General features: G+C 37.8%; 1 protein-coding gene across 1 annotated transcript in view; it reads right to left on the bottom strand.

Annotated features, from left to right (window-relative positions):
- SPAG17 (sperm associated antigen 17) overlaps positions 1–12,000 on the bottom strand; it is a gene marked incomplete at both ends in the record, with an annotated part of 220,105 nt that overhangs the window by 73,207 nt on the left and 134,898 nt on the right. Inside the window, 4 exons of the mRNA XM_079698181.1 lie at positions 861–978; positions 2,949–3,124; positions 10,341–10,454; positions 11,807–11,962. Of these exons, the coding sequence (XP_079554307.1) occupies positions 861–978; positions 2,949–3,124; positions 10,341–10,454; positions 11,807–11,962 (564 nt within the window). The remainder of the gene's footprint in view (positions 1–860; positions 979–2,948; positions 3,125–10,340; positions 10,455–11,806; positions 11,963–12,000) is intronic.

Below are 12,000 nucleotides of genomic sequence, written 5' to 3' on the forward strand. Positions count from 1 at the left end.
TACATAAGGAAATTATAATAAAGAGTATATTTGGTCATGAAAATAGGATTCACTGATATAATGTAACATTTATCAGATGAAGAAACATGGTCCAAAGACAGTAAGTTACTGAAAGGGCCATACAGTTAATTAGAACTCAAGTCCTGGCTCCGTGCTTGCTTTGTTGCCTCTCCTACTTCTACTGCAATAGGGGGTATTCATTTAAATGATGTTCAAATCAATCACCAATGTGGATGCCCCCCTGCAGCAGGTTAATTAAAGGAGTCCTGTTGTACTTACTTATTCATCTTAATAGGTTAGGAGCCACATACAGAATCAACAGAAGCAAGAGACCCTATAAAAGTATATACTGATACCTGGGAATGAGACTGGTTTTCTTCATCCATTTAACCTGCACTTATCTTTACGTACTCTGTGCTCACTGTCCTTTGTTTTGATCAGACCAGCAAAGTTCTGTTCCTGTGGCCCTTTGTAGAGGAAGGACACAGGACCACACAGTAGTTATTAAGAGCATTGACTTTGCCACCACTGGACCAAGAATGGCATTTTATCTCTGCCACTTAGGAACTGATGGACCTGGGGTAAGTTGAACCTTCTGATGCCTCGATTTCTATATTTTGTGAAAGAAAATTATTAGGACTTAGCTTATAGTAGTTGTATTTTGTCACGTATGTTAAGTATTTAGATAGTGCCTTGCCCCACAGTAAGTGCTCAAAAATGGTGGTCATTATTATTATTAGCCTATTATTATCAACAAGTTTATTTAACTGGTAGGAAAATACACAATTTCAATGGTGATTGAAGTGTTTTCTATATGACTTTTTTCCCCCTGCCTCCTCATCCTCCTGGCCAGCACTCACCTGGGGATTCTTGCCCAATGAAGGTCACTTGGAGCCCATTGGGGCAGGATACATTCAGGTTTTGGAAGGTGGGAACATAAAGAGTCTCTTGTAAAACAGGTTCTGGTTCTACCTCTTCCTGTAAATAGTTCAACATGTGAATAATTTCCTGTCATTTTCTAAATGAGATATTGATTTATTACGACTAAACAAAGACTTACTGAATGCTTAGACTATGACTTGCCCAGGACTAGTGAGCCCTGCAGTGGAGCCTACAAGGATACATGAGTCTCTACCTTTGAGTAATTGATATTTTGCCTATAGAATGGCACACAGACATATGAAACAGCTAAATAACAGTACCAAATAGTTGGCACATCTTTCCTCAGAAAAAGGAGATATCAAAGTTAATGAGACTAATTAGGAAAGGACCATGGAGGAGCTGAAGCTTGAACTAGGCCTTGAAAGATGCCTCAGTTTGGACATGTAGATGTAAGGGCTGACCAAGATCCCCACTACCTTCCTTGTGTAATTCTTACAGTTTGGATGCTAGAGACATTATGCTATTAGGATATGTGTCTTTATTTTTCTATAATGAGCATACACTGCTTTTGTAGTAAGTAAAAATAATAAAAGACAATAAAAAAGATTATTTATAAGTTTTAATGAGGGTTTGGGTGTGTCTACTTAACAAATTCTAAATAATTTTATGCTCACTATGCCTGAATCCCTTGTTTGGTTATATGTACTCCAGGATGAAAATTATTCGGTTACTTCCAACCCACCCCTAACGATAATCCTTTCAGTTTTTCCAGTTGATTTGCTTAGCGGTTCGCCACTAAAATCATTCCAACTGATCCCCCAGTGTTGGATCTTTAATTTATTCTCTCTAGTCCTCTATTGTTGATCATTTAGGTTGTTCTGCCTTTGTTATTAATAGAGAATAAAATCTGGATCATTGGCTGAAAATCAATTAAAAACACGAAGCAAAAGAGGTAAAAGCTTATGAAATTCTGTAAAATGAACAATACTGCTCAAAGACACAAACAAGCCATGACAAATGTGTCATTACACTCAAAACAAGTAATTATCCCCCACCCTTTCATTGTCATCAATTTACAAAAATGTTGGGTGGACCGACTGGTTTGCCACCAAATTGCTTTCAGCTAAATTAATGAGTTACCTGGGGATACTCTACTCAGTACTTGAACATTTCTACTTAAGGGTCAAGTGTCCTAGCTTGAGAAAACTCATCTAGTAAAGCTGTGTAAATATGGTGCAGAGGCTAAGTAACATTCAAACTCCATAACATTCAAACTCCATAACTTTCAAAGGGTCAGGCTCTGAAATCCAGGTCCCTGATCATTTTTTAACACTTTTTTTCTAATAAGTTGAGAATTTGTACATTGTACAAACTGTACAACTGTACTAGTATAACTGAAAGAGTCAAGATTTGATCAGTAGTTTCCTTCTTGTCATTCTTTTAGAACCTCTTTTGATCTATATACTTCTATTAGGAAAATGTTTAGAGTCAAAGAGCTCTCAAGTGTGCGAGTGTGTGTGTTTGTGTGTGTGTGTGTGTGCTTGTTTGCATATGGTGAAGGGTTAGAGGTAGAGGGTGGACTGCTCTTTAACTGGAAGTGGGTTGTCCTTTAGTCTTGCTGAATTCTTAGTACATCAATATCTAAGTCTAGATCTACCTAACAGAAGTGTTTCCACTATTTAGTTAGAAATCCTCCCCTTCCAATTGTTGTTTATCTCAATGGAATTAAATTCAGTATTGAAAATAAGGAATGGTAGGAACTCGACCATCTAAGCAAAGAACATCCAAGATCCAATGTGGGAAAATGGTTGAACTAGTTATTCTGAGTTTGAAATGAATGACCTGAGACAGTTTGTTTAAGACAGTATTACTCCTGGTGTGGAAATTCAACTCCTGTGTGCAGACCTCTTCTTGTCCATTCAAAACTGAAAGTACAAGGAGTGTTACAGAATCTGCACAGTAAAATATATGCACTGTAATGACACTATTGACATAACTTATGATTTTAAAATAGTTAACATTGAGGCAGAAGCAGAGTTTGGGAATACATGGCAAGGTCCACTTACCTTTTTCTCTTCTTCCTTTGGGAGCTCCTCTTCTTTAAGAGATTCTTTGGGTTTTTCTTTGTTTTTTGTTTTCCCTTTTCCTTTGATTTGAGGAATACTCACTATAACAGGAATTACTGTTGGAGTATGTGCTGATGGGATATTCAACATTGCTTCCAAGTTAGGATCCTTATCCTCTATAAAGAGAAACAGGAGAAACAAGTAAATTAGACATTTATATTTGATATGTTTGTTAAATAAAATTTATATCTCAAACATTTATACCACTTGGCAATTTTTACCTTGCTGAGTAGGACTGATCAGTTGGATAGGTTTCAGGGGTAATGTAGTTGATTTAGAAATCAAAATTGTAGCTTAGAAATTTGAGGCACTTAATACTTTGATGTATTTGATTGAGTCATGATTTCACACACTCTTGCCTCCCTATCTAGATTGTAAACTCCTAATGATAGGGCAGTAACCATCTCTTCATTTTTTTGAGAAATATTTATTGAGGCTCATATGTAAAACGTGTGGAGCAGTGGATAATAATGAAAAAGAAAAACAAAGGACCTTATGAAGTCAAAATAGTCTAAGATCTGTACTCAAATAGCTTCAATACAAGGACATATTAAATAGAAACATAAGAGATACAAACAAGGAAATTTAGAAAAGAAATAGATTATTTCTGGCTGAGATGATAAAAGAAGTTTTCTTATTGAAGACTGATTTTATTCTGGGTTTAATGGATTGTCAGAATTCTAAAAGGATTCCAATCCATGGAGGAACTATGTTGGAAACTTCCAAGCATCCCCTTACGTCTTAGGTTATATTCTCTTCTGGGTTCCAGGGTAACACTCCCACCTGGATCTCCTCTTATCTCTTTGGTTACTTTTTTCTCAGTCTCCTTTACTAACTCTTCCTCTTTGTTAAATGTTGGTAGGTCCCAGTTTTTTCCCCCCTTCTCATTACACAACAGATGTTCTCAACTCTGGCTGCCCATAATCATTTTTCATGGAATTAAACGAAATGCTCAGGCCCCCACCTTGACTCTCTGGGGACAAGGCCCAGGCATTTATAGTTGTGAAACACAATCACATGTGATTGTGATACACAGTGAGGGCTGAGAGCCTTTATTATCTCTATTAGATCTGAGTATTTTGTTCACTACTGGGGCTCCTGCTGTCATCTACATTTGAATGACTGCAAAATTTACATTGCCTGGCACGAGCTTTCTTCTCAGCTTCAGATCTGTATTTCCAATTGCTCTTAGACATCTCCCCCTGCTTGTGGTACTGGAGACATTTCAAAATCAGTAAGTCTCTCCTCTTCCAAGCAGATAACCCTCCCTCCTATGTTCTCAACCTCAGTCAATGCCATGACCAATCATGCACTTTGTTTCTCAAGTTAGACATTGAGATTGTATGCATTTTCTCTTTTTGACTCACCCTATACATCCAACCAGTCACGAAGTGCTCAGAAATTTCTCTCAAATCATGCCTCTCCCATCTATTCCTACCACCTTAGTTCATATTCTGATTCTCTTGCTTGATTTTTTTGTAGCAGTTTCCTAATGCCACCACCTCAGGGTACTTTCCAAACTATCACTATGATTATGTTCCTAAAATGAAATCTTTTCATGTCACTTCCCTTTTCGTACTTAAAAAACTCTGGCGCTCACAAATCTTATAGGACACACAATACTCACCCTCCTCCACTCCAGTCACACTCAACTTCTCATTTTTCTGTAAAGGTGTCATGCTTTTACCCAACTATGTATTTACACAAATGGTTCTTACTGTCTAGAATTCCCTTTCCTTGATGCTTTGTCAGGATAGTTCCTACTCATCTATAAAGTCTCATCTCAGATGCTACGCTTTCTCTCTCAAGTATTTTCTGGCTGTCCCCAGTACTTGGTTTACATATAATTTCTAGCACTTATGCAGTTATTTCACTATTTATGGCTTCTGTTCCCATTAGACAATGAATTCTTTGAGTAGATGTAACATGGTTTTATTCATCTTAGTGACTCAGTGCCAGCAAGATGCCTGACTCATAGCAAGTACAGAATATATATAGCGAATGGCATCTAGTTAGAGGCAGCTGGAAACTCCTCCCTCTCATCCCCATCCATTTACTCAATCAGTAAATATTTACTGAGTACCTACTACTATGTACCATGCATTGGGTAACCAGTGATGAATGAGACATCAGGAACTTGTAATGTAATGAGAAGTTCAGATGAAGAGAACCTCAGGTATTCAATGTCGTGTGTTAAGTCTGTGATAGGAAAAGTACAGAGCAACAGGGGAAACCAGAAGAAAGGCATTTGCCACAAAACACTTCCATACAAGCTGTACTTTATACAGTTGTCCTTCAATATACACAGGGGGTTGGTCCCAGAACACCCCATGGATACCAATATCTGTGGATGCTCAAGTCCCTTATATAAAATAGTGTAGTATTTATTTGCATATAACCTATGGACATTCTCCCATATACTTTAAATCATTTCTAGATTACTTACAATACCTAATACAATGTAAATGCTATAAAATAGTTATTATACTGCATCATTTAGGAAATAATGACAAAAAATTAGTCTGTACATGTTCAGTACAGATGGAATCATGCAACCATCATGTGCTTAACTACATGGTACACATCAGCAACAACATAACATTATCTTTCTTTCAACACTTACAGATGGCTTTTGTTTAATGACCCAAAAGAGAAATACATGGAATAAAACACAGAATATTTAAAATACATATAGAAAATATAATCATAGAAAAAAAATTCTCTCTCTCTCTCTCTCTCACACACATACACACACACATAGTGTTAACAATCACCAAAACCCTAGTTCTCCTGTCTTGATTACACTTGCATGATGATGATGATGACGATGACTAGCTATATGGTGTCTATGGTACCGATGTGGCAAGGCAATGAGATGTGTGGCACTCTAGGTAAGTGGTGAGACATCAGGCTGAGTTAAGTCTTCTGATAGGATGTCAGAAGGATAATCTAGTCAGGAGAATTGGGTTCCAATTGCAGGCATTGTCACTTTGGAGGAGGCTGAATAATACTAATGTCAGGATATCTGGAGGTTGAGGGCTGAGGATCTTCAAGCATTGAAGTTCTAGGCTTCACAACTGCAGATGCTTTAGTTAGAAACACTGTTATAGGAAGCTGTTTCTTCCTTTTCTTTGCATCATCAAACAAGTCTTGCAATGAATGTTGGCATACTGCTATACCTTGGATACCACAGAGGCTTCAGTCCATCAAAGGATTGTACTTGAGGACCATATCCTTTAACACTTGCACCTATTCAAAAAGCACTGCAATATTTTCATGTATCCAAATTGATGGCTCTGCTTCCTCTAAATTTTCTGTATTACCATAATCATCTGTAGATGACTTCGGCAGATCTTTGAGTTCCTTGTTGGTAAGGATTCCTCTATACTCTTCTATGTGTTCCTCGATGTCACCCTAGATCATGTCAAAGAAGCCTCCTCCCCCCACAACTTCCCTTGCAACATTCAAGATATTCCTGAATTCTACATCAATAGTGGGGAAGCCCCTGAGATCATCGACTACCTCACTCCATAATGGCTTCCAACATGCATTGACTGTCTTAGGCTTTAGGGCACCTACAGCCTCTGCAGTAAGCACAGTTCCAACCACAATTGTGACGCTCTTCCATAAATCCACTATTTTTATTTTTTATAAATTTATTTATTTATTTACTTATTTTTGGCTGCATTGGGTCTTTGTTGCTGTGTGTGGGCTTTCTCTAGTTGTGGCGAGCGGGGGCTACTCTTTGTTGCGGTGCACGGGCTTCTCATTGCAGTGGCTTCTCTTGTTGCCAAGTGCGGGCTCTAGGCGCGTGGGCTTCAGTAGTTGCAGAACGCAGCCTCAGTCATTGTGGTGCACGGGCTTAGTTGCTCTGCATCATGTGGGATCTTCCTGGACCAGGGATGGAACCCATATCCCTTGCATTGGCAGGCGGATTCTTAACCACTGCACCACCAGGGAAGTCCCTAAATCCACAATGTTGCAATCAGGGTTAGCACCAAGGGCAGCACAAATCTTCCTGAAGGTGAGGCAGGTATAAGTTGCCTTAATGTCCTTGATGATGCCTTGATTGAGTGGCTTCAGCAGTGATACAGTGTTAGGAGGCAGGAACATCACTTCCACTTCTTTGTCAATGAGGCAGAGAAATTGAGTTAGTTGGGAGCATTGTCAATTATGAGGAGCACCTTGAATGGTAGCTCCTTCTCTTTGAGGTATTTCTTCATTTCAGGAATGAAGCACTGGTGGAGCCATTCCAAGAACAAGACAGCTGTCACCCAAGCCTTCCTGTTGTGCTGCCAGAACAGCATGGACAATTTTTGTTTTTGTTCTTTTGGGACCAGGAGTTGTTTGCTCATAGACTAGGCTTGATCATGTGACCTGCTGCATTGCCACATAGCCCGAGAGTAAGGTAAGCTTGCCAGTCCTTGAACCCCAGGGCCTGCTTGGCATTCTGATGGATGTAGGTACGACTGGGCATCAGCCTGTTTTATCACAATTGAAGACTTGCTCTAGAAGGTAGCCTTTCTCTTCTTGAGTTCTTCTGGGAACACTGATGTTGCTTTGGCACTGGCCGATGTCGATTCTCCTGTGATCTTTAAGTTCTTGAGGGTGCAGCATTTTACCAGCTAACCAGCCATCTATTAGTGCCCTTAAACTCCTTCCTCTGACTCTCCTCACCCCTCACAACAGTGCTCACAGAGGCTAAGTGCTCTTTCATGTGTAATTTTGCCATCCAAAGGGACATGCTTCTGTAACATGTCCCCTAGCCACATACAAAATACAAGCACTTTGTCATGAACCTGCGAGACCATTTTTGCCACTGTAGGGGCAGCTCTAACCCTTCCATGAATTTCAGCTTCTTTCTGCTTTACTGTGAGAATGTTCCATTCGTTCTTAGTGACCTTACATCCCACTTTGGCAAGCCACACGCCACTTTTCAGAAGATCAAAGATTTGTATTTTCTTGTCGAGAGACAGCACTTTCTGCTCCCTCTTGGCGTTTGAGGGATTGTTTTGACCACTTAACTGCTTTTTGGGAGCCACTTTTCACAGAAACCAAGCATGAACACACAATACAAGTAGCAAACAAACGGGACACCAGACCAGCAGTGCTCAGACAATGAGCACTGGAGAGAGTGCAGATCTGTGACGTGGTAGGTGGCCACAGTAGGGTGTGCCTACACATCACTTCATTCACATGGCTTCAGCATAGTGATTGGCATGGGGCAAATTTGGAGGCAAAATTTTGCTTTTTGCAACTTTCTGGAATTTTTTAAAAATAATATATTCAATTCAAGGTTGGTCGAATCTGCGAATTCAGAACCCATAGATATGGGATACAGAGGACTGACTGTACTGTGCAGTTTGCTTTTCCACAAATGTGTCATGCTTTTATACTACTGAGCTTTTGCACATGCTATTCCTGGTATAGAATTCCCTTCCTTTGATTCTTTGCCTAAGCAATTTCCACTCAACTCCAAAGACCCAGTTCACATGGGTGAAGCATTCATCAGAGCAAGTAACCTGTAATCTGAGTCCTGAAGTATAGGAGGAAGTTCATTGTTGAAAGTGGTGATGCACTAGAAAGAGAAAGAATTCTGAGCAAGGGGCACAGCATGGGCAATTGGTCAGAGATAAGAGAGAGCACAGTTCATCAAGGAACTGAAAGGCACAAAAAAGACTAGGGTAGCCAAGAGCTGGAGATAACCTAAGTGTCCACTGACAGATGACTGTATACATGCAGTGGAATGATGTTAAGTCTTAAGAAAGAAATTCTGTAATGTGTAACAAAGTGGATGATCCTTGAGCACATTATGCTATGTGAAATAAGCCAGTCATAGAAAGACAAACACTGCATGATTCCACTTATGTGAGGTATCTAAAATAGTTGAATTCATAGAATCAAAGAGTAGAATGGTGGCTGTCAGGGGCTGGGGAGAGAAGGAAATTGGAAGCGTAAAGTAATATCATAATCAACGGGCATAAGTTTCAGTTAAGCAAGATCAATAAGCTCTAGAGAGCTGCATATATTGAATTAAGAGGGGGGAATTGGATTGGAAATTTGTTTAGCCACTAGCAGATAAACATTCTTAAACATTAGTATTATATGCATCCTTAAGGAATTTATACTTTTTACAAAGACTCATGCCTTCAACTTTTTTAATATACAGGAAGTAAAACATTACTTATTATCTACACTATAAACATTTTCAAATGCAGTACCTATAAACTGAAATTAGGAACATCTGTATTAAATGGAAAGATTACATATTAATTTAAGGATTAGATCAAGAATAAGTAAATCACTTAGAAAAGAGCAGCAACATAGTTGCTATAGAGTGTAAATATCTTAATGTAAAATAATGATAACCTTGTTCAGTAGGAGTATGGTTTGTTAGTGATTGTGTGTGATTGTGGATTTTAATACATAATTTGTTAGGCAACAAATGACTTTTCCAAGTGTTGGATTAAAAATGAATAAACTACAAAATTAAAAGTCAAAACCCCAAATAAAGCAAAAATACTAACAAATTTAATGGGCTCTCTAACTCACTAAAGTACTACAATACTTGGCACAAGGTAAGAAACATGGATTAATGATCCATGGGAATATTGTCTCTAGAGAAATGAAACTACATAGTACAGCAGATAATTGGATCACCACAATTCACATGTAGTTTAAGGTCACACAACATAGGGATTATCTTTTGATTTTATAAAGCTTTTTTTTTTCTTAATCTCTTGTGGTTAGATCCCTGTAAAATGTATGAGAACCCACAAGATTTCCTAACTGGTTCTTGGTAAAGTGACAGGTCATTTTGGGGTTTGTAAGGAAATAGCTTCCAGTTGGAGAATTTGTTTATGAAGAGTAGGGTAAATAAATCCTTCAAGATGTCCAATGAATGGCTCCTTTAAGATTAATGTTCTGAAGCACATTGAGGAGTTCCATAAACACAGGATTCATAGAAATATTATTCTGTAGAAAATCAAGAGGATTCTTTGGCAAATCATGGTTTTTTTGGTACCAACTAACAGACATTTTCATGGGTTAACAAAGATAACTGATATGTATGTACATGTGGTTATATGTGAGATTATATGTATGAAAAGTGCTGTTTAAAATGTCAAACTATTGTTATTTTCTACATATGAAAGATTATATATGTACATACATATGTACACACACATATGTATGTACACACACATATATTCCCACTGCTCAGGAAATGAGGGGCATTAAATCAGAACATGTTTATCAACAAGTAAGCTGATGGAGGGTGGGCAGCTGCCCTTGGTCACGGGACACTTATCCTTTCTGTTGTGTTTAATTTACCTGGTGCCATTCCACTCGATCCATAGTAACTTATTGAGAGGCAGATTCCATTTTCCAAGGTGGCAGAAAAAGATCCAAACTTGCTGACAGCTTTATTCTCTGCATTTGATTCTTCTAAAAGATAAAATCAAATCAAGGACATTTTTGTTTTATCAAAAAGAAATGTAAGCAAAACTCAGTGTGAAGTGGAAATCACCCAAATATGTAAAAGCATGGATATGATTAAGTAAATAATGATATGTACAAATACCAATGAATTATTATGAAATCATTCAAAAGTCTTGTTTTTTTTGAATCTTTAGATATATATTTTTTTAATCAAAGTATAATTGACTTACAATAATACATTAGTTTCAGGTACACAGCATAGTGGTTTGATATTTTTATAGATTATGCACCATACAGTTATTATAATATTATTTTTAAAAATATTTAATGAATAGGAAATTGTTCATCATGATAAAGTGAAAGAAATACACTGTGAATAGTGGTTACTGCTGGGGTGGTAGAATTATGAGCAACTGTCATCTTTTTAAAGTATTCTTATATTTCCTAATTTTTATACTAAGCCATATATTTTTATATCAGATAAAACAAAGAAGAGTGATTTTTAGATTTCTGTTTTTAAGTTCTTGGGTACATTCAAACTTGTCAAACATTGTATTCTTACCTTGAATTTATAAAACACTGTGACTATAACTAAATTTATTAGCAAGATTTAGTTATTGATCTTATTACTTATTACTAACTTGAGTCCAAAAGCATTGTATTAATTAACTCATCTCCATTTGCAGGTATAGCCTACACTGGGCAAGAAGCAATTAATTTTTCCAGCTGGTGTTGCTGGGACATGTTAAATGGTGTTATCAAGAAGTTTCATGGTGTATGATCAATGGACACACACTTGGAACTCTCATCTACAAGCAGGTAGAGATGCTCATGGCCAAATTTAGGATTTTTTTCTTGTTCTTGCAGTTTAAGAAAATTGATACTACATGGAGATCCAAGTGATAGAGCATAGATAGAAACCCTATCATTCACAGTCAGTATTGCAGAGAAGCCAAACCTTCAGTAGCAATCAATTAATAAGGACCTGAGTCCTAGAGATTGCACTTGGTACAGTGCATAAAACAAAATTCAGACCAGAAAGGACATTGCAAACTCAATGTTGCTACAAAAAGGTAGCCAGGCGAGGTAGACTCTGCATGTCAGCTGGAATCAAGAGCTGGGTTCCCAGAGGAGGCAAAACCAAGTAAGCAGCCCACTATAGATGGGCTATGTATACAATGTATATCCCTTTTACATTAGGGAAATTGTATATAAACAAGATGGCAAAACACTTCAGTTATCATCTGTAAAAATTACACATGCTACCTGCCAGGGATGCATGTGTTTCTGTTAGGTGGATAGGTTTGACCTATGGTGGAAGTACTGATACCCACTGCCTCAAAGACGCAGCTGCCTACCTTTTTCAAAATGTTGCTCTCCTTCTCTTTCTTCTTTCTCATCTTCTGAAGGATAATCCTCTTTTTTCTCCTTTTTCACAATTTTCTTAGGGTCTCTTAAATGAATTAAAAAATTGTGCTTGTCCTTTTTCACTTTCACTTTGATAAAAGTTGGGCCTGGAGAAGAATCATGGGATAGAAAATGGGCTGATTGT

The sequence above is a fragment of the Hyperoodon ampullatus genome (genome assembly GCF_949752795.1).
Source record: "Hyperoodon ampullatus genome assembly, chromosome: 2".
Lineage (NCBI taxonomy): Eukaryota > Metazoa > Chordata > Mammalia > Artiodactyla > Ziphiidae > Hyperoodon > Hyperoodon ampullatus.